Genomic DNA, 26,351 nt, shown 5'->3' with positions numbered 1-26,351 from the left:
TAGTGATAAAATAATGGTAACCTAATCGCAATTCATCGCTTTTTATCGATACTGTGGCCATTTTCTTTTCTTTTGCTTCTGTACTCTGCAGCAGCTGAACTTTGTAAGTGGCCCGTTGCTTTAAATATTAATAGTGGAAACAGTTATGAGTAACATCCTTTCAACAAGGTCGCTCAGGAGCGCACTGGAGGCACTTTTCCTCAGAATTTTTATAATTCAAACAACTTTTCCGCTAAAGAAAGTTCCCAAGAGAAAAAAATAGATTTGAAGAAGCCCAAAAAGTTCACCTTCCCCTACTTGTATGTGTTTCTTTAGATTCCAGAGACAAATTTTTGAACACCAGAAGCTGGGTGGTTTTAATAATCTGGCCAGCGATAGGGGCGACCCTGCCTCTCTGAATCTGTTGTTAATGCTCACGTTTCTGCTGACCCATTCTATCCAACCGGCCTTATTAAGTAACCTGAGAGGGTGGCTTCTTTTTTTTAACTTGAATACGGGGGAAAAATTTACGTCCTGATATTGTTTGGTTTATTAAATGTTTTACAATGTTTGTTTGTTTTTAACTAATACTGAATTGGACAACTTATTTGTTAATTGTTTTCCGATCATAACGTTGTACACTTTGTTTATTTCAGGGGGGCGGATCCAGACATTCACAACGTATGGGGGAAATATTATCTTCTATTTACAAATAGATTTTGACTAGAATTATGTCCTGGCTTTTAACTGATAAATAGTGACAAAAACACTCAAAGGCCATAAAAATTCATTGAGATTCAGCAATTGTTGGCTCTGTATTGCTTTGGCATCGGATGATCCCAAATTATGCAGTTGGGAGGAGTCGGAGGCGTTGGTGTTGGATGAGGAGGAGGAGCCACTTCCCGGCTATAAAATGGCGGTTTGCTGCCACATCGGCCCTTCTTCCTCCCCAAGTAGCAAACCGTTGTCATCATGGGTTTCGGTGATCTGAAAGCACCCTCCGGTCTCAAAGTGCTGAATGATTTCCTTGCTGATCGCAGCTACATAGAAGGGTCAGTGCAGCTGCGGCATTATACGTACAAATCCGGTTAAGAACAAGGATGTAGGTCACAGGAATTTTAGTGGTGCTCCTTGTTACCGGCGGCGCCATTTTGGCTACGCGTGGCTAACGAGTAGCATTTACAAGCGGAACGATGTGAATAATAACCTAACGGGGAAGTGCAGTCTGGTGTCGTTAGCTAGCTGGGCAGACTTATTGTATCAACGCTTATCGTTACGGTCAGTGCGTTGAGTTTGCGCACGTGGCAGTTTGGAGACCAACTGAGATGCTTGCTGCTATGAGCCGCATGCTGGCTAACAGCTAGCTAGTGACGAATGCCGTTTGTATGGCGTGTCACCAAAGTTTGGACGTGAAGGCAAAACGAAATCTTTCACCGGCGTTATATTCCTTTTGGAATACAGTATTCACAGGTGCTTTGCAAGATTCACGTGCTTTCGATATAATAAGCCCATATTGCTGATTACTTTAGTACGTTCACTCTGGGTTAAATCAAAGTTTCTTGAATCTGATTTTCACTGGGCACACCTACCATACAAGTGGTCCTCATTTAATTTGATAAACGCAAATACTTGGCTCACAAAGTACCCCGAAGTGCCCGACATTAAGCTGCTGACTCCGTAGTAAGTCTTCATCACAAACAACACTGGTGTTATTCCTGAAATGTACATGTATTATTGTAAGCCACCTTTACCTTATGCACAGTTTAATATGGTGGACTCATTTAGAAGAATAAATAAGCAATAACTCCATTGGAGTTCACTAAGCCAACTTCTGAGTCTTTAGGAAACTAAGCAATGCATATTGCATTAAATTGTCCAAAATTGATAAGTGGTGTAAAGTGGTCGAAAGCAAAAGTGAAATTGTCAGGTGTTTAGAATGGAACACGTTTTACCCAAATTGTATGATTTGGTACAATAAATAAAAAGGAATTCAAATCTTTAGTTTTCTTGGGGTTCATTTGGTTGAAAGTGGCCATAATAAAACCAGAAGTTACAATTTCGTCAAAATGGTATACTATTGATATATTTTTGTCGCTAAGTTTGGAAACTGATGTCTGTGGACACAACTGGCCGACATAGAGCCCAGAGGACCCACATCTGGAGGTGGGAAAAATATACATAGTTAATATTTCCTTTGTGTCAAGACTAGACAGAAAGTATGAATAAGCACTTCCATACTATTGCTTTTCTCAGCTTAGTGCAAACAAATATAACTCATTAACTAACATTGTTTATTGTAAAAAAAAAAAAAAAGTTTGAGAAAACACTTTGCTTTTTTCATGCCTTGTCTGAGAGGACTAACCTCATCTTTATTCTTAGGCATGTGCCTTCCCAGGCAGATGTTGCTGTTTTTGAGGCAATCGCAACCCCACCCCCAGCAGAACTTTGCCATGCCCTCCGTTGGTTCAACCATATCAAGTCTTATCAGAGCCAGAAGAACAGGTGTGTACCTTTGATGTGGTGACAGACGCAAGCTCTTTTGGGACTGAAACCAACCACCTGTTTTGTCAGTCTTCCAGGTGTGAAGAAACCTTTGGGTCAGTATGGCCCAGCAGGTGTGGGTGACTCCACCACAACAGTGGTCCAAAAGGCAGCTGCTGATGACGACGACGACGATGAGGTTGATCTGTTTGGCTCTGACGATGAGGTGAGGACGCAAATACAGTACTGCGGACTGGCCCCAAATGGTAGCATTTTGCTCCTAAAATTTAAGATGCTCTGCTCATGCCAATTTTTATTATTTTTTTTGTCTACAAACTTTTCATCCACTCTTCAGACCATTTCACAATATCATGGTGAAAATTAGTGGAGTGAATATTTACTTTGCATGTCTACATGCAGTGTGCGTCCTTTAAAAGTCATTTCAGGTTTACTAGTAAAAACTTGGTCTGGATCCCGAAGTTATGACTCGTACATCCAAAGAGGTTATACAACAATGCATTAACTTGCGCATTTAATTTGTTCTGTGACAATGCTTGTAGCACAAAATATATCTCAAATGGACATGGCATGAATCAGTACAGTGCGCTTAAAAAAAATTAAATTTTTGTAACTTCCCCCCCTACTAAAAAACACAATTCTATTGCACTTCATAAACACGTCCAATACGATGATTTCATAGAATGCAAAGAATATGAGAGAACGGCAAGATAGCACTGTATTTTCAAGGTGGCGTTCATGCTAATTTATCATGTGTTGTGTCGTAGGAGGATGCCGAGGCTGCAAGGCTAAAGGAGGAGCGTGTGGCAGCGTACGCTGCCAGGAAAGCAAACAGTGAGTGATCTTTATTTTTTTTTGTCTTGTTTTTTGCACATCATCAGCCTGCACCAATAGCGCTGAGGATGTTCGATTTGGACTCTCGCTGATGATTATCAATCACCATCTTTCGGCTGACGTGTGATGTACGCTCTACTTACCTGACCGAGTCCAAGGCGTGGCCTCGTTGGTACGGCTGTTAATTTGTTTGTGGCGGTAACGTCCCTCCCCTCCTTCTCCTCAGAACCTACCCTCATTGCCAAATCGTCTATTCTTTTGGATGTCAAACCGTGGGACGACGAGACGGACATGGCCAAGTTGGAGGAGTGCGTCCGCAGTATTCAGATGGATGGACTCGTCTGGGGACAATGTGAGCAAGTGACGTTAGAAGTGAAATGTCGTAGCAACAACAGCGGATGCTGATTTCAGGGAGCTCTCCACTTGATGATGATCGTAACTCACCATCTTTCGTCTGAACATTGTGATGCCACTTCACCGATCTGATACAATTGGTGGAGTTTAGTTAGCTTGTACGTTTTGAATTGAATCCGGAATTTTAATATTTTTGTTCTCTCGCAGCAAAACTAGTACCGGTGGGATATGGCATCAAAAAGCTGCAGATCAACTGTGTGGTCGAAGATGACAAGGTGAGGTTTGGGCTGTGATGACGCGGATGTCAATCATATCTATATTAAGCGTTGCCTCCCTTATGTTCGAGGCCAGTGATTCTCAAACTTCTTGCACCAAGTACCACTTAAAAAATATATTTGACTCTCCAAATACATCCCTAATAACAAACATTAAAATACAATAGTGGGCGAGACCACGCCTTAACCAAAAACGAGGCGCCGGTTGTATTTCTAGGTGCGTTATTATTTATCTGGGGGCGGGGAGGTACTGAGAACTGTTTTGCATGCCTCTCTCAGATTTGTATCAAAGAATCTTGATTCAGTTATCTGACTTGAGTTTTATTGTTCTTTGCTTAAGGTGGGCACTGACATTCTGGAGGAGCACATCACGGCTTTTGAGGATTTTGTCCAGTCAATGGACGTTGCTGCTTTTAACAAAATCTGAGAAGAAAAAAAAAATAAAGCACTTGGGTGAATTTCATGTTTCTGATTTAATTTTTTTTTTTTGGTCATGACTTTACACTTGATCTACCCGCATGCATCCCAAGTTTTGGGATATAAATTACATTGGAATAGGTGATGGTGGGATTTTATTTAAAAAAAAATCTGATCCAAATGAAAGACTTAAATTTGTAATTTTCATGGTGGAATGGCTTCAAGATAGAATTTCTAAAATAACATCACCTCAAATAGGACAATTTTAGGTTTCGTGGTTGAGGTATATTTCTGCGCTTGGCCTAAAGGTGGCGTCAAACACAAACGCAATGGAGGGGCAATCCGCAGAAGAAGAAGCAGAGCGGAAACTGACACGCAAGCCAAAAGCGCGCGGCGGAAGATGATTTCCTTCCGTCCGAAAGTAAAACAGGTAAATAAAAAGCTGTTATCTGTCACGGGCCATGCCCTTTTATGAGCTTTGCTTATTACACCGCAGCTGTGGCAAGCGATGGATTTAAAAGGCGCAACACGGACGTAACTGCGTCACGTGATTATCCCCGGCTAACGCGGGTCCGAAGCCAGTTCAGAGTTGCCAAAGAGACGCGACGGTAGCGATACTTGGTATATGTTGTACCTCACTGAGTGTCGGGCTGTCGTCTGCTGTCCAACTGCCGTCGTGTAGTCCAGAGCTTTGCCAACTTTTTCCGTCCGGTGACCCCTGAGGAGCGGGGCTTTATCAAGACCTCCCAACACTTGAAAATTCCCATGCAAATTAAACGCGCTTATCATTTTCATCCTAAATACCAGAATTGTTTTGAACACCTCAACCTGAACGTTTATGACGGAATAGTTTTCAGATAAAAGTTAAAGCGTCCTCTTTGTAAGCAACCGCTACATGTCATTTGACGACGGCGGGTAGCCGAAAGTACACAAATTATTTTGCGGACCCCAATTTAGGGCTCATCCAATCCCTGTTGCCTTTGATCTAAGAACTTGTGCTTAGACGCACACAAACACCGCCAAACCGAGTGATTTCTACCAGTGTTGACACGTGACAATTATAAAATAGACACAAAAAAAAAATCTGAACAATTGAATAAAATTGTTTTGCGATTTTGGAAGAAGACTTTTTCAATACAGGCGCTATTGTCCTCCCCTCCTCACTTCACTTTGTTTCGTGTGTTATTTCTTTACATTGAAGTGTATTTTAAGTCATTTTTATGTTGTATTTATTTTCAGTCATGCAGCGATTGCATTTTTTTAAAACAAGATACAGCGGTGTGCATATATGTATATATGCATTTCAATGGGAGAATTTATCTTAATTTACAAGCGTCTCAGGTGACAAACGGGGGTCTCGAAACCCACTAAATTTGTCAGTTGAGGTACCACTGTACTCGATGACAATACACAAAAAAAAATAGCAAAACATCATCCTTGCTAGAAGGCGAATTGGGGACAAAATGGAAAGGTCAGAAAAGGCTTTGAACCACTTTTTTAACTGTTAAAAAAAAATCAAAATCCTAAGAATTAGTATGACAACAATTAACAGTTTGTCTTTCTGTCTCCGTGAGATGTTGTCTGTCACATTGGAAATATCTTGCAGAGTAAAGAAAAGAAGAGCAAATTGTATCAAATGATGCCAAACTAACTACACTGAACTTGCATCACAGGATGTGGGCGGAGTCTCAGCCAGGACCATCCAGATGCAGACCAGGTTACTGCACTTACTGCAGAGTCGTCTACAACGACCTCGATCAGGTGATGTGAGATCTTTTTCATGTAGCCTGTGTTGCGCTGGGCAATTCAAAGACACTGAGGGTTATAGCGGGGGTGGGGGGGGGTACTGTTTTGTTTATTTGTTTGTGGACCTTCATCACCACGAACTCACACCTACTTGCGGGTGACGATAGCTTCAATTTGGACCACGAGTAAACAAACCCTTCAATGTCATTTGTCCAAGGCTGCACAGGTTCAATAGCTCGAATGCTGATTTTAAGCCGCCTTCTCTGCTTCCGGAGTCTTAATGTGTGAAGTGATATGTGTCTGACAGCGTGTTTCTAATTAATTTGTTTGTTTTTTAATATTGTGGACTCTGCATGAAACATTTTAAATCTGCTTGGATGATTATGCCTATAAAATTCTGATTCTGAAATTCAGCACCTGGCCAGTCTCAGACACCTGGATTGTGTCCGAGAGTCCTCCAGGGGCTCCGCCGATTCCACTTGTTCCTTTGCTGACAGCAGCCAAGCCAAAGGAACTCTGCTGGAGCGATTCCTGCAGGATGTCCTGTTGCACCACCCACACTGCTACAATGACCCCAGGTAACAAAATCCACAATACGCGGGAAACCAAAAATCTCCTTCTTCAGGTTATTTTAAGACTTTATGAAGTTGGTACATGTAAAAGCTTTCGTACTCTCCCGAGCATCTGTTGGATCGAATTTTTCTTCATGTGCAGTTGTGGAGAGACATTTGCTGGATGCCTGCTGTAGGGGTGGCGGGGGGTGGGGGGGGTGTTTTCATTGGTGTTGGGCATCGTTGGTTAAGAACAGATCTTGTTGAGAGGAACTTTCCAAGAAGAGTGCAAATTGTATTCCACATTGGACAATCTAATTAATGGTCATAAAGCTTCTTCAACTGGTGCTGAACTGCAGAAGGGCACCAAAAAAAACAAACATCTTGCCAAGTGGCTATTTTGCAGCGCTGTTTCACTGTCAGTTGGCGAGCCACAGGCAGGGGGGAAAAAAGCTCCCAAAAACTGCAAAGCATTAAGCTGAGTGTCCCCACCTGTCAGAATGATACCCGAAACAAAAAAGGATAAAGAAAGTTGAAATCTTTATGAGTAGTTGATTCACCGCCATTGACGAAGCACATTTCGTTTTTCAGCTTGTTCAGGTGACGGATTGTTCCGTATGTCTGTGTCACTAGACCGTCTCACGCGGACCTCCCGTCCATCTGCGCTCCGCTTATGCCAAGGGAGGAGCTCGATGAAGTCTGTTTCTCTGGTGACGACGACTTGTCGTTGGGTACGCGCGAGCGCCTGCCCAGCTCGAACAACGTGTCGACGAATCAGGAAGAAGATGCCGGTGGTCCTTGTTGTCAATTGGAGAAGAGACTATCGGAGGGGGCGGGTCAGGAGAGGCCTTCGACTCATGGAAAAGAGCAAGAGGAGGCAAGGACCATCGACTCAAGGCATACAACTGTGCCTAAACATCGGGCTCCTCTTCCTGCGCACGGGAAGGCACACAGGAAGATTGACAGGAGGAAAACCAGCAAGCCCCCGACGCCCGTCCCTTCATCCGAGGCGCCACACGCAGACGCGTGCCCCTTGCCTCACTCTGTGCCGCAGCCTTGGCACAGCTGGCGGAAGGAGCGGTGGGCGGCTTTCAAAGAGGAGGCCTTTGGCACGCTGCGCGGTGACCTCGTGGACCAAACTATTGAGGAGGTTGGTCCAAACGCTTTCTCTTGGCAGTAGGGTTGCAAAGGGTGGAAAGTGTTTCTTCATTTTTCGGAAAGTCTCCGAGAAATTGCAATTGTGAGGTTAAGATGGGGAATTTGGAAATACAGTGAGTCCTTACGATTCCTTTTTAAAAATATATATATATTATTAGACAAGGCTATGGCCTGGGAGCCAGTGGTTAGCGCGTTGACCTCACAGTACAGGGGTCATGGGTTCGATCCCGGCTCCGGCCTTCCTGTGTGGAGTTTGCATGTTCTCCCCCGGGCCTGCGTGGGTTTTCTCCGGGTACTCCAGTTTTCCCTCACATTCCAAAAACATGCATGGCAGGCTGATTGAGCACTCTAAATTGTCCCGAGGTGTGAGTGGGAGCACGGATGGTTGTTCGTCTCTGTCTGTGTGCCCTGCGATGGGCTCGCAACCGGTTTAGGGTCTCCCCCGCCTACTGCCCAAAGACGGCTGGGATAGGCTCCAGCACCCCCCGCGACCCTTGTGAGGATAAAGTAGTTCAGAAAATGGGTGTGGGGATGGGTGGGCTATGGCCTGAGTCAATGAAATGAAGCCATTTATTTGAATGCCACAAGATGGCACCAAAGAAATACTTTTGTGATAGACATGGCCCTGGGCTGAGCTCAATAATAAGTGACTTTTTTAAAAAATAACTAATAACTTAGGATAGGTTCCGCCCCCAAAATTTACAAAAGGTCAATAATATACCGTTCTGGGTTCATTGTGTATCAAATTCGCAGTTGAGCGTAATTTAATGAAAAGGAATCATATTCATACATCGATATAAACATTTTGTTGTGTCAAAAGCAGACAACCATGCAACCCCCCCCCCCCCAATTTTTCTGCTGTAGACTGCAAATTTCCCCAGTGTGGGACAAATAAAGGTTATCTTAAAATAGATGGTTCATCAGTAGGCCCATTACAGTACATTGACCGTATGTGACAAATGAATCAGCAGTAGTTGCCCTTTGTTAAATCGGAAATAAAATCTGCCTTTTCTGTGCCAATTTTTGCAGATTTTATGATTATTATTACACATGAAGACATTATAACATCAGTTCAAGATCATACATTCAGACGCTTCCACCCTCCCGTCAAAAAGAAATTGGCAAAAATGTGACCGATTTCATTCCCTGTTGTAAAGTTAAACAAATGCTGAAGGATATCGGAATCTGCATCAGCCTAAAAATATCCATACCGGTCCGGCCCTACTTACTTGCTTTTTTTTTTTTTTTCCTCAATCATACATATCATATCCATAGCTCAATCATACCTTGAACTTTAGCATGCAGCACAAAGCAAAAAAAATCAAATCAACCAAGCAATGCCATGTAACTCTGTGAACTACTCATAAGTTGGAGCGCTTGTAAATCAAAATATCAGGGTACTCAAGTAAAAATGTGTTTTATTTATTTTTTATGAGGGTCATGCTAAAAGATAAACTACAGATTGTAAATTCCCAAACAAGACATATCCTGTGATGTTTTGAAAAATTCACTCTTTATTCAACTCTTCTTTTCCTCTTCCCCCAAATTTCTTTGTTGATGCAAATGCTTTTGATTTGTGTCGGCCTCCAGGTTATCCAAACATGTTGCCATGGCGACAGTTTGACTTCCTTTCCGCTCGAGGAGACAGACAGCTTTCACGTCAGTCTGCCTCGCTCGCTTCAAACACAGAGTGACTGGGACTCCCCCGGACAGGTGAGCGCAGAAGGAAGAGCTCGGGGGAGGGGTGCGAGCCCGCCTCACATGTTTTAAAGCCTTGTCGTAGCAGCTTACCTCCCGTACAAATAGCGAATCCTTTCCTCCCATCATCGTGTTTGTTCGCTGTCTTGATGTGTTGTCCGCTGGCGAGCTGTTTTGAAGTTGGCCAATTGGGACATCACCGTTAGTCTCATCGACGTCATCGCATCGCACGTGTGTATTCTAACAGACAAATGTAATGAACCTTTTATCAAGGCACCTAGCAGCACTTTTTACATTGTGGGGGAAAAAAAAAGTCTTCTTTTGAAGATAAGGAATGTGTTTCCAGGTGGATTCATGTGTCCCGCCGGTACAGACGCCGTTGAGGGATTTCAGCCATCTGACTGACGTTCGGGTGGATTTGACAGACCAGGTGTACTCCCATCAGCTGGAATCGGTCCTCCACAGCAAACGGCGACCGGTCCAACACGGGGTATGCAGGACGGAACCGAGAGAAGTGCCGGAGTCCTTCAAAGGGAAGACTTGGTCCCAGATCGAAGAGGAAGATGAGAAGAAGGTTGATGACCTGGTCCGACAGTTCAGACAAGGTCGTTTTGTCTGCTACTTCGACAGTGAATCCCTCGCCAGGTCATATAAATATTTAGTCGCACCTTTGAAAATTCCACGACATGAAACTTCTCAATTTAAAACGCGTTCATTTACCGTACCGTATTTAACTTTGCTTCCCGTATTCCAAAAACGTGCATCTTCGGGTAATTGAAGACTCTAAAACAGGCATGTCCAGCTTTGGTCCTCGGGGGCCGCTCTCACGCAGGTTTGACACATCTCCCTCCTCCAACACGTCGGATTCAAACCATCAGCTCTGAAGAAGCCTGATAACGATGCAGATTTTTTAAAATCAGGTGTGTTGGAGGCGGGACATTTAAAACAGGCAGGGCAGCGAGCAACCCTCGAGGACCAGGTTTGGACACTCCTGCTCTAAATTGTCCGTAAGGGCGAGCGTGAATTGTTTTCTGTCTCTTCATGTGGACAGATGAATGTTTTTACCTCAGCGTGAATGCCTTCACCTTAAATATTTAATGGCTCACTCATTTTGATGGTTTCTTACCTACAAGGTGCGGCACCAGAAGCAAAAACGTGAACGGACCCGATCAGACAGCGGCGGAGTCGGACATGGGTCTTCTACCTTTGCTCGACCATGATGAGGAAGAAGTTCCAAGAAGGCGGGACTTCAGAATGGCCTCCAGGTGTCAGGTGAGCGCAACAGAAACATCGGCAAATATTTAGAGCTGGCAAATATACTCAGTGCGAGTATGTTTGTACTTCTACTTGGTAGAAGTACAAAAAAAACCAAAAACAGATCAGATTGAAGTCCTGAATTCACTCCTTAATGGTGGTGTCAATATCATCATATTAAATGCGCTAAGGCATGAGCTAACGTCTAGCTTAGTTTCGTTTTCATCTCTGTGGTGGTATTGTAACACAAAGCATGCAGCAACACGTGTAGACAGACAATGGAACAAGGCTCACCGACATATATTCTTTATCCTCTGATGATGACTATTTCTGCCACTGAAAAATTGACATTGTCTCCATGTCCAATATATCTGCATGGCTGTCTTTTATTGCCACCAAGTGGCCAAGGCGCACACAGACCAAAAAGCAGCATGATATGCATTGAATTGAGGGTGAAAGTATGACACCAACTGTTTCAAGCTTTTTAGTCAGATTTGATTTTGTGATTCCTTTTTTTTTTTCATGAAGTATGATATTCAAGAGTGCTATTTTCGAGTTTATTCCTGGTCCTTCGCATAAATCCCCGTTAATTGTCATACTAATAAGTTTCGAACTGGAACTATTTCCCAACGCCGCTGATAGTTTTGATGACTGAATTGTTGTCACCCCCCCTCCAGGTGGTGAAAGTGAGTCATGCCACTCAGACTGTCCGTTTGGTCGTCCCGACTGTCTGCCAACCAGCCCTAGAGGCCACGCCCACTCGCGTCCATGCAGGCGATCAGGCGGGAGCGAAAAAGACTCCTGAGGCACAGTGGTCTCGCCTCCCGCCCTCATACTCACCCGTCATCACGCCGCTGCAGCCGAGCACGTCTCTGGTCTACCTTCTCTGCTCCCCTACTTTTCCCGGCACCGCCCACACACCCGCCACAAGCCCCACCTCCAAACGCAGCAGGAAAAGACAACGGCCACCTGACTTTCACAGGCAGAAGGTCAAATACAAACAATTTCCCCTGCGCTTTTATGACCACCGCACCAATCGCATCATCAAGAACCCGCCCAAAAGTTTCAAGGTGAGTCAAAGCCCCGCCGCTTCCAACCCTTTGCCGCCATGTGTACGTCAGCTGTTTCGAAGTCTGAGCCCGGACCTGAACACAGAGAGGTGGTCCGGGGAGGGTGGCTCGGATTCTCCCAGGGTCAAAAATCAGAAGCCGTCAAGCACTCCCAGCACAGATTCAGCACGGACTCATAAACACGAAACCTCTCCTCTGGTGCATCGAAGTAGGTCTGAGGAGCCAAGAATAGGTAGCGAAGAAAAGCCACGGCCCCCCAAGAGGAGGGTGAGAGTTCAGACCACACCTCCACCACCCAGGAGATGTGGACTCCGTCGAAAGGACTCTGCATCCCTGTCCCTTTCAGAGCCAAACCTCGGGCGAGGAAGGTCTCAGAGGAGGAGGTGCTGTGTAAAGACTCCAAAGTAGCACAGTTGTTACAACGCCAACACTTAGGGACCATTTCAAAATAAAAAAAATATAAATAAAAAAAGGGAATTTTTAAAACATGTCTTTTTGGCCGCTCATTTTCATGACTCAACAGAACAGAAAAAAAGTATTTTTAAAATGAGAGGGGGGGGGCGGATAGAGAGAGAAGTAGCTCGATGAGTCGACTTGAAATTGGTCCTGGAGACTAAACTGCCTTTGACACTGTTGACGGCTTAAACCAGGGGTGTCAAAACTCGTTTTAGTAACCGTTTCCCCTGGAGGGCCATTATGACTGAAACCTTATTAAAAAGTCAATAATGGTTTATTCAACTATTGTTGAAGTTACTGTATGAGGGGTTTGGTAACAAAAAATGCTTACAATATGTCGCTTATTTACTACATATGAGAATTTTACATTTTGGTAGAGATTTTAGCAAGCATCATGGAAGTTGACATGTTTGATTTGCTTTCGCGGGCCACCTAAAATGATGTGGCGGGCCAGATCTGGCCCCGGGCCTTGAGTTTGACCCCTGTGGCTTAAACGTTTCTTTCTTCATTTAGCTGGGGATTTGTCTCAAGGTGTCCACCAGGTAGAGTAATGAGTCTCCAACATGGTCTGCAGCCTCAATAAGCGCCAACCTCTTATCGCCTGTTCAAAGAAAATGAAAAACAAACCAAAAAACATCTTGTGACTTCATGTGATGCATGGGGGTGACACCAAATTTATTGTGCATTTTTTTTTCTTCACAATTTAAAAACAGCTCCCAGGTGCCTCAATAAAATGGAAGAAGTATCCCTATCCGCAACCGGAGTCACAATTGTGTAACAAGAATCTACAAACACGTGACTGAACTCACAAATTTGGAACGATAGCTGTACTCTACATGTGAATTTTGCCGCAGTCCTGCGTACACAATTGACAAACAAGGGCGTGCGGCGATTTGCAAATGCACATCTGGAGACTTGTGTGTGGCTCCGTCGCGACATGAATTTTGCCGCAGTCCTGCGTACACAATTGACAAGGGCGTGCGGCGATTTGCAAATGCACATCTGAAGACTTGTGTGTGGCTCCGTCGCGACGCATTCAGAGCGCCAGTGGACGCTAGTACCATTAATATTCCCAATTTGGCTGCAATCTTGTTGACTGGGCGATCAAAATTCGTGTCAAAATTAAATAAATGAAATATTTTGAAAAAAGTGATATTTTGGGAAATAACAGGCAAATATATAATGTGGCCATACAATTGTAAAATAAACGTAATATTTTTAAACATGTTCTATTCTGTCATATGTAATTGTTATTTTAATTAAATATTTCATCATGATTATTTGAACAATGTCAACCTTTTTCTAAAATAACTACTGTATTAATTTTCCAATATTTCATAAAATAAAAAACTTTTTTTTTTTGTTTTTTACACAGTGAATTTTTATTTGATCGTCATGTTTTTCAGCACAGTGACTCGGGGTGTCAATCAAGTAACCTGAGAGTAAAGTTATTGCATGATCCTTTCCACAGACATGAGCAGCCGCACTTGCGCAATCTAGTCAAGCGTGGCGATTTAGCTCTGGAATGCAGAGAAGCCTGTTTGCAGCTAAATTGGGAACACAGTACAGTATTAGTGGTAGGAGCGCCCCCTCGTGGTCTGAATTTGTAGCTACCGAGCCAAGTCTCCAGACGCGCATTTGCAATCATTCGTGACTTGCGTACGGCGGGACTGTAGCAAAAGTCACGTAAGAATATAGCCGATCAAGACGCCCAGTGTTTACAGATCGCACACTTACAGATTTATGTACACGTTCATCCATTTGCTTATACATACCAATCAATGTACACACATGCAGATTTATGTCACACTGGTCGTTTGTGAGTTCAGTCACGCAATTGTAGATTCGTGTTGCACATTTGTACCTCAGGTTACGCATACCGATTCTTTTTACACAGTTGTGGATGAAATATGCATTTGTAAATGGTTTTGTTCCAGTAATGGCCTCATCTGAAAATGCCGGCGATCAAACAGCTTGTCGTGACGGGAGAACTTGTTCAAGCTACTTGTAGCATTTTTTTTTTTAAATATCAAGCTGTTGCTTGAATGAAAGCGTTAAAACAATCGCTACTACTGTGGTAAATGGATGAATGAACTCTTAAAAAAAAAAAAAAAAAAACGTCACGTTTGCATCGATCTGCGTGTGTCACATGGCTGTAAAATAGATCTTCTGATCAACTGAGTCGAGAATGGAAACGGGTGACCAGAATTTCATTTAAATTGGAATGGGGGGGGGGGGGGGGCTCCACGCAAGGCCGGTAAGTTGACCACTTTGTCCTGCTTTTGAAGTCAGTTCCAATTATCTGTTTAAATTAGCTAGCCAATATAACGTTTACCACAAATGATTTGTAATATTGTTTCTCATCAACTAAACGGTGTGATTGAGTTCAGTTCACTGCCACCATACAGCGCTTCTATTTTTTTTTTCCTCGCCAGTCAAGGTTAACAAAAAAAATCTGTCGAACGATAGCTCATATATTGAAAAACTCATGCACTATGTCTCTCGTATCTCAAAGTTCGAATGTACATTTGAGACCAGAAAATACCGATGTACAGCTAATATATATTAGACGTTACACGAGTAAGATTTTGCAAGGCAACTTTGTCGTCTTCCGACATTGAGTTTAGTTAAGATATTTGTCCTTCTCCTCAGCTATCGTTTTCACATTCTTTATACAATACAGCTATTTAAAAATGAAAGTCAAGAAACAGACTTCTGTCTCACCTGATTGTTTATCCTTCCTCCTGTCAGTCCCGAGGGCACTTATTAGTCGGTCCACAGTCTGCTGCAGCAACTCTTCCGGACTACAAGTTCCAGAATCCTGTTCATCAGACATACCCACCTCCACCTTTATTAGGACATCCTCTTGTTCAATCGATTGACAACGATGGCTGCTACCTAGTGGTGGACAAGTGAAGCTTCGTGAAGCACTTGTGTATGTTTTTGACTCCTCTAGAGGGCTCTCTTGGTTTAAAGATGCAGTGGAATTTTCATACATTTCCATTGCACTAAACTTTATATTCAAACCAAGAGCCCCATCTAGAGGTGTCAAAAAGTATCACAGGTGCTTCATGAACCTTCGTTTTCCCATCATTATTGTTACCTGCACAATTCGCCTCCTCATCGTGGATGTCGTGTAACCAAGCAATGTCCTGGTTTATTGTTGTGGGTGGACTTTTGTCTTTCTCACCCCACTCATCGTTTGTCTTCATGATGAATTCTTCATTGATATCTTCAACCACGCACATCTCCAGGTCTGAAGAGGGTGTCATGTTTTCTTTCCCTGTGTTTTCCGTGTGCTCCAGCTCATTCTGGTCTCGTGACACATCATTGGCAGGTTGTTGTTGTCGTTCCAGCTTGTTTAGTGTCTGAAGAGTGGAAATATTCATGGGTACAAGTGAACACTGAAACGGGCGAAAGCTGATGACCACAAGCGGGACACACGTGACTTGCCTTGTGTCACATTTAAGTTGGCAATTTTAAGACTTGGGATTCGGCTCGTGTTTGTCTTGCTTTTCATGAGACTCGACTTGACTTAGACTTAAGCGACATGACTTGGCGAGTCTATGCATCGACATCTATGATGACCCAACCTCGAGGACCGGAGTTTGACACTTGTGCAAGATACTGACTGTTTTTTTTTTTTGTTGCACTAAAACAAGAACCGTCCAATCCTCGGGCTCCTTGTTGAGTGACAACGCGTTCACCTGAATGAGTGTCGCCTGCAGACGGATGTTGTGTTCTTGAACTGTTTCCAGGGTGACCTCCATCTCCGTGCAGCGTTCCTTCAGTATACCCTGTTCTGATTGGACAGTCAGACGCCACACCTGCAGTTGCTCTTCTAGTAGCCTTCAACAAAGTGTCATCGTGTAATGACGAGTGCATATCCTGCCGTCTGAATGACTGCTTAATGTTGGAATTTTTTTTTCTTTTTTCCCTTACCGTTTGTCTCTGTGCAGGTCCCTGACTTCAGTCAGCAGAGTGGATACCTCCAACTTAGAACATAACACACACACACACACACACACACACACACACACACACACACAACCTGCATGACTGTGTGGATTCAAGAAAAATCCAGTAGAAGTTGTAAACAATTGAATCGAGAGGATGTCAAAACTTAGTAGCCGCGTCTTCATCTATCATTTATGAACGAAATGTTCTTATGGTTAGTTTTGCAATGTTTGGTTGGTTTGTCTTAGTAATTTGGCAAAACATAATGGTTAGCTATCCATGACAACATCAAAAAAAAAAAAAAGTCTGTGGCTTTCATCTGAGCAGCAGACGATACAATGTACTTGTCCCTCAGTGAACTTGTTAATCACGTCTGCGTTCCTACCACATTTTTGAATGAACTTACTGCTAACCGTTGGAATGTAAACTGCGGCACGTGTTCCATTTTGCTTCGAAGCAATTTACCGGACAATACCTAACCTCCGCCTTTCGCCTGGCATTTAAACCACAATAGTAGAGAAGAAATCGAAAAATCCTCATTCAAGCCACTGAGCGTGTTTTCTCAATTGCTCGGCAGGTCAAATGACAAAAGAGCGCTTTGTTTACTGGGGACGCCGTCTGAGCTGTACCCAGAAGAATTTGTGACATCGTGGCGAAAAGGCCCATAGCAGGGGTCACCAAGACCTCGAGGGCCCCGACCGTGCAGGTTTTCGGTTTGGATCATTTGAATCAGGTGTGCTGCCGGAGGGAAACATCCAAAACATGCAGGATAGCGGCCCTCGAAGACCCCGGTTGGGGACCCTGGCTCAAGATTGTTGACAGACCTTTGAGCGGGAGGTCATCCGAGGTTACCTGTTCTGGCAGCATCTCATCAGTCTGTTGGGCTTTCGTTGAAGAGGAACGAGGCTTTATTGAGTAATCATGGGAAACCCCAACAGCAGAAGCGGTGCTCCCGCATTCTTCGGGAGCGGCAGCCAAACGAAGAGGTGGAGCCCTGGGAAACAAATTCTTCTTAGATTAGAACATTTTATACATTTTATATTTTGTACTTTTCATCCATCCATTTTCTATACGCCAAATTATCCACATCGATGTGAAGGGTTATCGAGGATTGCCCTCCATCAGTTCAGGGTGTAACCTGCCCCTAATCAGCTGGGATCGACTCCAGCTAACCCGTGACAGTGATCAGGTCAATCGGTATCAAAAATGGAGGGATGGTTCGTCGTGAAAGCTGTCTCACATCTCATGGCTGTCTTTTGCCTCTTCACTCGTTAGACTTTTCGCCCCGTCAGCTCCCCTTTGAGTATATCGCCGTGGTAACAGGAAGTGACGAGCACGGTGCACAATTGAAGAGAAAGACTCTCGCCAGGTGGGCTGAGGTGGAGACGGGTTTGTTTTAGTCAACCAACTTCTTTCACTAATTCCTCCGTACACTTCATCATCACCGCCGCCTCTCAACTTGTTGTTCCTTACCTGTGTGCAGAACTCAATCACTGGGTGGTGGCTCTTGTGTTTCCGTGTGTGTCGCTCTGACAGGAAGCAACTCTGACACACGTGGACTTTCACACACTTCACACAGCGATACCTGAACACACACACACACACACGCACACAGAGAGAGTCCTCAAATCATGATGAGCTGCTATAACACAATGATTGGAGGAAGAATGACATGGTGGAACAACCTGCGCCCAAATGTTTGGCTTTGCCTACAGCAATGTTTTAAAGTTTAAAAATACCACAAATTATGAGCGCATCGATATCTGATTTTACCTGGGAAAATAATGCACCTGGAGCGCAACGTGTACGACTACGTAACATGCACAAGACTCTTAATTTCAACCAACAACCGAAGCTAGCTCCTCCCTGACATACCGTATTTTCCGCACTAAAAAGCACACTGGATTATGAGGCGCACATGAATGGCCTATTTTGTAATTTTTTTCATACATTGGACGCACTGGATTATAAGGCGCAATCTACAATGCATCCACTAGATGGAGCTACGCTCCTTCCATTCAACTCGAGAGGCGTTCATGACCGCCTCTGAAAAACGTAAATTAATGATTCTTTCAAAGAAACTACGAAAATTGAAAATGATGCATCAAAACAGAAAATCAAGCGAGGAAATCACAAAATAAATTCTATAGCCCCTCTACAGAATTAATTTTGGCATTTGCTTGAGCGTAGCTCCAACAGAACGATCAGATGTCATTCAAATGTAGGAGACTGGACTGTCTCAGAAGTGTTTGTTATTAATTCCTTTGTTGAGTACTGTATTCACAAACGAGGAAATCACAAAATAAATTCTGTATATCACCGTAATGACCATACACAAGGCGCACTGGGAGCTTTTAAGAAGATGGAAGACCTTTCGGTGCGCCTAATTGTGCGGAAAATACGGTACAAATAGGATCGGATCGGTTCCAAAAAGTTGAATTCACAAATAGATGGTACCCACCTGAGTCCATTGATGGGAAATATTTTGCAGATATGACAGCGGACGGCGTGAACGACCTTCTGACTTATGAACTGACGATACAGTACAGGTAGCCATTGCAACAAACGAGGCTCACTCTGCAGCCACGATGACACATGTCCCCTGCCTATGGTGGAGGTCAGCACCTGTGAACATTTGAACTTTTTTTTTTTTAAAGGTTTCTGACTAAATCTAATTTGGTTTTCTTGTTCTTGAACCATGCAAGGTAAATCAACTACCTAAAAGTCTGTGACAATGTTAACGGAAACTCTCTCCAAATAGATAACTGCTCCAAAAAATGTTGTCTCACTCCGTGAAAGCACGACTCGACCGCCTCTTCAACAGCACCAAACACCCCTTCCTCTTGGATGAGTGCAGGAACCTAAACGTGCATCCGTTCGGGGAGTCAGATGACAAAGGCACGATGGGAAATGTAGTTAGTTTGTGTTACCTGGTCGACATCCTCCAACACAGATCTAAGAGACGACCTATTGATGGATCCGGAAGCGCTTGCCGCTGCGCACGCCAGTGCTGAGGCACAGTCATCCGTGTTAGCAAACTCATTTGCTCAAAAACAACGTCAATATTTTCAAAGGAGCATATTTTTCACCTCCGTATTTCCGCAGGAGAGTTTCCGCCGATAAACAGATGAGAGCAAGATGGAGAGAAATCGCCCTTACTTGACCCAACTGATTCCTGAAACACGCGTACAGTACACACCCAATTGGAAACCACGTGCACAATCCAACAATGTATCCCGGGTGTCCCAAAAATAGGCACGCTGATTTTTTTTGCAAGAATTGCATCGTATATGAGCAATAGGCAGCAAAAGGGAAACTTTTTTTGTTTTTTTTAATGACGAGGACACCTGTCATCCATCTCTCAATGAGATTTCACCTGTCAAACATCCTGAATATAAGACTGCATAATTTTTCCGTCGGCTCCGCAGTGGAACGATCTGCAAATTCCGGCGACGCACTCCGGAACATCCCGTTCAGGCGCTGGGTTACTTGCTCCTTGCTCAAGATAGAATCTCGCCCCCGCTTGGCTCTGCCCCCCAAGTCGAAGGCGGCCTCGATGTGGCGAGCCGACACGACATCCACTGGAAGCACAATGACGAATGAATTCCTCAAAGGAACGAGGGACTTGGAAGTTCAAAAGCAACCGCCAAAGAGCAAGGCATGAAATGTAAAACACAAAGCAGGAAAAGGCCCGGATTCAACCCACTGCGACAGATGTTCTGTAGACTTTCAAGCTTCAGTGCGACTCTGTAGGCAGGCGGACGGATTTTATCGAAGTCCTCCAGCCCGGAAACTTGAAACAAACAAACAGTGCGTCGTGGAAAGAGTTCAACTGCCCGTTTGAACCATAAAAATAGACGACAAACTTTGATCCCAAAACTTTCATTTCAAAAACATCTTACAGTACCCTGAAAAATAAAAAGGCCTTGTCGATTATTTGATTGAGAAAGGAAGAGATGATGAAGACTCTCCCGTTACTTGCGCTAAACAACCTAGCTAATTTTAGCCTCGACTTCACAGCAGTGCCTTGTGATACGAGCGACTTATGAGTTTTTCAAGAGCCAAGCCGTCAACTCAACTCCACAACAAACCGCACCGCAGTCGGGCACAGAGTGAGCAATTCTTCAAAAAGAGGCTTCAAGATGTTTCTGGCCACTTCCAGTTGTATGCGTATTTAAATCAACAGCTTAGATTTTCCTTACATACGTCTACTTGGCGTAATGCTAACAAATACTGCGAAAACGCCCCAGACGGGCTCCCAAATGGCATCGTGTCACACTCTTATCGCCCTTGAAGCAACGCCTGTTTGAACACGAATGACGCAGCAACACATCAGCAGACGATATAACGATACTCGTATGCATATTTTATTTATCCTCCCAGAAGACAACTACCGGTACTTTTATCAGCATGGTTGCGTTATTTTTCTAATTAAAAAAACACTTTAGCAAAAAATATGTGTGTTGGTTTGTGGGAGGCTGAAATGGATTGTTGAGTCTTCCATTCATGCCAGCGGAGAAAGATGACTTGAGCTTGGATTGTTTGGTGTTGTCGTGGAATGAATTGAAATCGTATCTCAAGACACCACTGAGGCACTACTACTCCTCTGTGAATAAAACGGGATTGGGGAAACCAGAAAAACATAAATTAAAGAACTTACTGAGACTGGTGACATCCATGAAGGGGGTTTGTCTAAAAATGAAATAACAGTGTCACAAAAATGCTTCTGTTCATCAGGAAAGCGACATTGACAGTAAGGATCATATGAAATTTTAACATCTTCGGGCTGTGTTCTGAAATATTAACCCATCAACATGTAAAGGAAACAATACAACATGACATTCAATGACCTCGATGTTCAAAAAGAGGTATTTCTAGCCAGCAAACTAAATGTTTCTGATAACGTCTTCATTTTTTCTTTATCAGCATGGTTGCGTTATTTTTCTAATTAAAAAAACACTTTAGCAAAAAATATGTGTGTTGGTTTGTGGGAGGCTGAAATGGATTGTTGAGTCTTCCATTCATGCCAGCGGAGAAAGATGACTTGAGCTTGGATTGTTTGGTGTTGTCGTGGAATGAATTGAAATCGTATCTCAAGACACCACTGAGGCACTACTACTCCTCTGTGAATAAAACGGGATTGGGGAAACCAGAAAAACATAAATTAAAGAACTTACTGAGACTGGTGACATCCATGAAGGGGGTTTGTCTAAAAATGAAATAACAGTGTCACAAAAATGCTTCTGTTCTTCAGAAAAGCGACATTTACAGTAAGGATCATATGAAATTGTAACATCTTAGGGCTGTGTTCTGAAATATTAACCCATCAACATATAAAGGAAACAATATATCATGACATTCAATGACCTCGATGTTCAAAAAGAAGTATTTCTAGTCAGCAAACTAAATGTTTCTGATAACTTCTTCATTTGTTTTGGACTTTGTAAGACGCTGTTGTTTAGCAGAAACTCACCCGCAACCTTCTTAGCATCAAATCGAGCTGAAGCTGTTCAATCTTTAATGCCATTCTGGTTTCCTCTGTCATCGCAGCTGCTGCTCACCTGTCGGCCGCGGACCAATCGGCAGCCAGAAGGACTGATGACATCATATGGGGGGGAATGGGGCGGGGCGTGGGGAGATCAAAGTCAGGTTTGTAGCTGAAGCAAACAAGCCGTGTCACTCTGTAGCATCTTTGTTTGTGTTGGCGCTGCAGAGCGTTGTCCCGGCTCACACTGGCCGTTTGTCTTTTTCTATGCTTTCTTTGTCCCTGTGGCACCATGACACACGCCAACTTTTCTTCTCCGATCAATGAGCTTGTGACGAGGTCAGCGTGGTGCCACTCTGATCCAGTTTCCAGCTTCATGTTCTCTCACTCTGTGGCATGCCAGCGAATGGCATATGATCGGTGTGTGAAAAAAGAAAAAAAAAACGCATATGAACTGTAGCTGGCTGGCGACTGCTCCGTTGCGCCTTCATGCTTGTTATAGGCGCCGGTGACGCTGGCAATGTTGGTACCGCGAGTGGACTGTTTTCATTGCTGACGCTGTGATGATGAGAATGTTCCTCTTGTTGCTTCGGCTGTTGTTGTGCACATTGTCCTCTCGTTCCTCATCCTCTCTGTCTTGTTTTCTCTCTCTGTCTGCACAGACCCTGTAAGTCAGGGGGTGCCCAACCAGTCGATCGGGATACACTGGTAGCCCACGAACTGGTCCCAAGTCGATCGCGAGGGTCTTGGGGGAAATGGATAAAAAAAAAAGAAAGAAAAAAAAGGGATCGCGAGGGTCTTGGGGGAAATGGATAAAAAAAATTAAAAAAAAAAGAAAGAAAAAAAAAGAGGTGTGTGCATGTTTTTAATATTCTATATTTTTGTGTTAATGCACACTGCACCCTAAGTATCCTTTCAGTTTCGCTTTCACACACACAAAAAAAACCCAAAAACATTTAAAAAATAAAATAATATAACAAAGCCGGTCACCTTTAACCTAAGGCGGCACCTGACCAGCATCACCAGAAGTTGTTAGCAGTCACCAGTCTGCAATTGCAGCTTACGATCACAGCCGTTGCTTTGTATCTTTTTTAAAATTTTTATTATTCTCATTCAAAGTTTGTTTCATGTACAATTCACTGATGACACTGGCAAAGAATGGGAATTTGGAGCGCCAGGAGAAACATTTTAAAACGATACGTCAGCTATGATAGTGACGTTGTTGCCCTGAAGACGCTGCCAAAGTGTGTCCGATGCCGCCGCGTTAGGTCTCGACTAAGGTAGGCACTGATTCCTTTTTACAAACTCACAAGTTCTCATATCCACTTTATTTTTCTGTTTCGTTCCTGTTCAGGGCCGTTCTAGCTGCCGCTCATCATGGCACGCGTGTGTGTATGCGTGCACGTAGCGGTAGCGGGTCGATCGTGGGAGGTGGGTTGTCCACCCTTGCTGTAAATGTCAAATTTGTTTCTCAATATATCGTACATGTTTGAAGACAATTCCTGAAAACTGGAAAAGACGATGCAGCACCGCAGTTGATGTAAAATTGTGATGGGCCGTTCTAGCTGTCGCTCATCATGGCACGCGTGTGTGTATGCGTGCACGTAGCGGTAGCGGGTCGATCGTGGGAGGTGGATTGGGTACCCTTGCTGTAAATGAATTGTCAAATTTGTTTCTCAATATATTGTACATGTTTGAAGACAATTGCTGAAAACTGGAAAAGACGATGCAGCACCGCATTTGATGTAAAATTGTGATGACCTCATTTTTTTTTTTTGTGGGCAAGTCTAATTTACAGTGGTGCTCCATAGAATGCTAGTTAACTTCCCTTTTAAATGTTTTGGTCCATTCATGAATCAAACACTGTGACAAAAAAAAAAAGCTCTACATTTCAAACAAACAAACAAAAAAAAAAAACATTCCAAATTGAAAGTACCAAAGTATTTAACAATCACCGAAGAATATCTTGCTGTTTGTCTCTTCCAGCCACACCAACCTGCTCTTACAGGCTCCTCCCTTGGGGGTGTGGTCTCGCAGCCTAATTTTCAGCCAGGAACACTTTTGGTCAGTTAGCGAATGCCTTGGCATCACTCAAGTTCTGCAGTTGGGTGAGGACTCTGCATACACACGCACACACGCACGCACGCACACACACAAACACACACAAAAAAAAAACCACACATTTGACACACATTAACATACACAAATACAATATATAGAAAATACACGTGGTAGTAAATACAATAAGTGGTCTGCATCAAGTCAATGTTGGTGTTATAAAGTTTGTACACAGTACATGCAGTTCAAAGTAGTACATTTGTCACTTCAGAATTTGTGCTGTGCTGAGGTGAACATGAAGTTCTCTGTTGGCATCTTTGTCCTGACCTGCTTCACTCTGCTCGGACTTGGTATGTTCCACTTTTTAAGAGTTTTCTCTTCTTATTAATCTTGTTACGCTGTCCTCCTCATAAGGAACGCACGAGCTGCGTGAAGTATAATGCTGCCCTCCACTGGTCACACGATGAAGAACTAACGCGCACACACACGCACGCACGCACACACACAAACACACACAAAAAAAAAACCACACATTTGACACACATTAACATACACAAATACAATATATAGAAAATACACGTGGTAGTAAATACAATAAGTGGCCTGCATCAAGTCAATGTTGCTGTTATACAGTTTGTACTCAGTGCACGCAGTTCAAAGTAGTACATTTGTCATTTCAGAATTTGTGCTGTGCTGAGGTGAACATGAAGTTCTCTGTTGGCATCTTTGTCCTGACCTGCTTCACTCTGCTCGGACTTGGTATGTTCCACTTTTTAAGAGTTTTCTCTTCTTATTAATCTTGTTACGCTGTTTCTTTTTGTGAAACCCGCTTGAAGAAGCGATGCGAAATGTGTGATGAATTTCTTTCAGGCTCAGCAATTCGCTGTTACAGTTGTAAAGATTACACGGCCAGCTGCTCCAAACAACGCGACTGCAGCTATGATGACGCCTGTCTGACGCTCACAGAGAGAGGTGCCGCTCGAAAATGATGACGCCCCAACTTCGAAAAGATGTCAATAATAGCAACTCAGAAAATTCTTTTGGAGCAGACAACTTGCTTGCTTTGTTGTGCTAACATTGCTGCCATTATTGTCAGTCATCAATATTTTAAAGTTGTTCCAACTGAAATTAATGTTTAAAGCCTCCAAGAATACTTTTTTTTTTTTTCCTGCTTCACTCTGCTCGGACTTGGTATGTTCCACTCTTTAAGAGTTTTCTCTTCTTATTAATCTAAGCATTAATTGTTACGCTGTGAAACCCGCTTGAAGAAGCGATGCGAAACGTGTGATGAATTTCTTTCAGGCTCAGCAATTCGCTGTTACAGTTGTAAAGATTACACGGCCAGCTGCTCCAAACAACGCGACTGCAGCTATGATGACGCCTGTCTGACGCTCACAGAGAGAGGTGCCGTTCGAAAATGATGACGCCCCAACTTCGAAAAGATGTCAATCGTAGCAACTCAGAAAATTCTTTTGGAGCAGACAACTTGCTTGCTTTGTTGTGCTAACATTGCTGCCATTATTGTCAGTCATCAATATTTTAAAGTTGTTCCAACTGAAATTAATGTTTAAAGCCTCCAAGAATACTTTTTTTTTTTTTTTTTTAACAGTGTGACGTTATGTCACAAGGCACCCGTGTAGATGCATTTTGTGATCTTTTTGTTTGGTGGTGCGAACCTCGCATCAGTAAAGGTTGGACCAACCAAGGCCAGCTGCTCCAAACAACGCGACTGCAGCTATGATGACGCCTGTCTGACGCTCACAGAGAGAGGTGCCGCTCGAAAATGATGACGCCCCAACTTCGAAAAGATGTCAATAATAGCAACTCAGAAAATTCTTTTGGAGCAGACAACTTGCTTGCTTTGTTATGCTAACTAACATTGCTGCCATAAGTGTCAGTCCTCAATATTTTAAAGTTGTTCCAACTGAAATTAATGTTTAAAGCCCCCACGAATACGTTTTTTTTTTTTAACAGTGTGACGTTAAGTCACAAGGCACCCCTGTAGATGCATTTTGTGATCTTTTTGTTTGGTGGTGCAAACCTCGCATCAGTAAAGGTTGGGAACCACGGAACTCAACAAATTGGTCGATAACTTGTCGGTAAAAAACAAAAAACAAAAAAAAAAAAAAGTCACCCCTGAGCAGATTCAGACTGTGTTCAGTGATGTATGACAACGAGAGGTTGAAGTGGCTCCTTTGTGCCCGTGTTCCAGGAGGGATGACCTATCGCCAGTGCCTCAAGTATTCAGACTGCGAGTACGGCCGACTGGGACAGATGTTCCCACAGGTAAGAGAACGAGTCATTCGCTGAAGATGTACGGCGTTCTGAAAGTATTGATCCCCATCTTTTGCTTGATAGGTGTCCAGTTTTACATTCAAGTGCTGCAACTCGGATCTGTGTAACTCCGCCCATTCTGCCGCAGCAAGCTCACTGATTGGTGCGCTGGCGTCTGTGGTCGCCACATGGTGGGTGACCCACTAACGCCGCCGGTTTGACGACCGATCCCTGCTTCCTGCCACGCCGTCAATGTCCAGGTGGAGCTGATTATTGGTTGGACAGG

General features: G+C 43.6%; 4 protein-coding genes and 1 long non-coding RNA gene across 12 annotated transcripts; 4 read left to right on the top strand and 1 right to left on the bottom strand.

The window, feature by feature from the left end:
• The first annotated feature begins 896 nt into the window (after window positions 1-896).
• Window positions 897-4,404, top strand: eef1b2 (eukaryotic translation elongation factor 1 beta 2). Its single transcript, XM_019860775.1, has 7 exons — window positions 897-1,031; window positions 2,359-2,481; window positions 2,551-2,686; window positions 3,246-3,312; window positions 3,539-3,664; window positions 3,874-3,941; window positions 4,282-4,404. Exons 1-7 carry the CDS (start codon window positions 952-954, stop codon window positions 4,366-4,368), a joined length of 687 nt encoding a protein of 228 aa, XP_019716334.1. The 5' UTR covers window positions 897-951; the 3' UTR covers window positions 4,369-4,404.
• A 292-nt stretch (window positions 4,405-4,696) lies between these two features.
• On the top strand, window positions 4,697-12,315 carry zdbf2 (zinc finger, DBF-type containing 2). Of its 3 annotated transcripts, none has more exons than XM_019860706.1 (8): window positions 4,697-4,788; window positions 6,032-6,119; window positions 6,519-6,682; window positions 7,289-7,805; window positions 9,404-9,526; window positions 9,858-10,156; window positions 10,645-10,783; window positions 11,443-12,315. In XM_019860706.1, exons 2-8 carry the CDS (start codon window positions 6,033-6,035, stop codon window positions 12,241-12,243), a joined length of 2,130 nt encoding a protein of 709 aa, XP_019716265.1. In that variant the 5' UTR covers window positions 4,697-4,788; window position 6,032; the 3' UTR covers window positions 12,244-12,315. The 3 variants fall into 3 exon arrangements, with proteins under 3 accessions (XP_019716265.1, XP_019716264.1, XP_019716263.1); XM_019860705.1 differs by lacking the exon at window positions 4,697-4,788 and adding an exon at window positions 4,806-4,966 and having other exon boundaries at window positions 7,337-7,805; XM_019860704.1 differs by lacking the exon at window positions 4,697-4,788 and adding an exon at window positions 4,807-4,966.
• On the bottom strand, window positions 12,228-21,801 carry LOC109510410 (dystrotelin-like). Of its 3 annotated transcripts, XM_019860714.1 has the most exons (17): window positions 21,722-21,801; window positions 21,426-21,457; window positions 19,955-20,041; window positions 19,625-19,829; window positions 19,338-19,423; window positions 19,179-19,258; window positions 19,038-19,109; window positions 18,710-18,873; window positions 17,722-17,833; window positions 17,489-17,622; window positions 17,101-17,242; window positions 16,234-16,286; window positions 15,999-16,140; window positions 15,395-15,659; window positions 15,016-15,189; window positions 12,787-12,892; window positions 12,228-12,482 (listed from the first exon to the last, which is right to left on the bottom strand). In XM_019860714.1, the coding sequence occupies exons 2-16, from the start codon at window positions 21,442-21,444 to the stop codon at window positions 12,801-12,803; spliced, it is 1,827 nt and encodes a 608-aa protein (XP_019716273.1). In that variant the 5' UTR covers window positions 21,445-21,457; window positions 21,722-21,801; the 3' UTR covers window positions 12,228-12,482; window positions 12,787-12,800. The 3 variants fall into 3 exon arrangements, with proteins under 3 accessions (XP_019716273.1, XP_019716274.1, XP_019716275.1); XM_019860715.1 differs by lacking the exons at window positions 21,426-21,457; window positions 21,722-21,801 and adding an exon at window positions 20,909-20,935; XM_019860716.1 differs by lacking the exons at window positions 12,228-12,482; window positions 12,787-12,892 and having other exon boundaries at window positions 15,021-15,139.
• Window positions 21,802-23,702: 1,901 nt separating this feature from the next.
• On the top strand, window positions 23,703-26,345 carry LOC109510458 (CD59 molecule (CD59 blood group)). Of its 4 annotated transcripts, XM_019860792.1 has the most exons (6): window positions 23,712-23,841; window positions 24,063-24,141; window positions 24,662-24,699; window positions 25,498-25,561; window positions 26,004-26,077; window positions 26,150-26,345. In XM_019860792.1, the coding sequence occupies exons 2-6, from the start codon at window positions 24,087-24,089 to the stop codon at window positions 26,270-26,272; spliced, it is 354 nt and encodes a 117-aa protein (XP_019716351.1). In that variant the 5' UTR covers window positions 23,712-23,841; window positions 24,063-24,086; the 3' UTR covers window positions 26,273-26,345. The 4 variants fall into 4 exon arrangements, with proteins under 4 accessions (XP_019716354.1, XP_019716351.1, XP_019716353.1 ...); XM_019860795.1 differs by lacking the exon at window positions 25,498-25,561 and having other exon boundaries at window positions 23,703-23,841; window positions 24,662-24,763; XM_019860793.1 differs by lacking the exons at window positions 23,712-23,841; window positions 24,063-24,141 and adding an exon at window positions 24,368-24,550.
• Window positions 24,953-25,385, top strand: LOC109510466 (uncharacterized). The gene is made up of 2 exons (XR_002167119.1): window positions 24,953-24,982; window positions 25,094-25,385. It is a non-coding gene; the product is annotated as an uncharacterized LOC109510466 (long non-coding RNA).
• Window positions 26,346-26,351: the final 6 nt, after the last annotated feature.

This window comes from Hippocampus comes, unplaced genomic scaffold, assembly GCF_001891065.2.
Source record: "Hippocampus comes isolate QL1 unplaced genomic scaffold, H_comes_QL1_v1.1 scaffold56, whole genome shotgun sequence".
Taxonomy (NCBI): Eukaryota; Metazoa; Chordata; class Actinopteri; order Syngnathiformes; family Syngnathidae; genus Hippocampus; species Hippocampus comes.
Note: the sequence above shows the minus strand (reverse complement) of the source record. Positions and strands in the feature narration are given on the sequence as shown.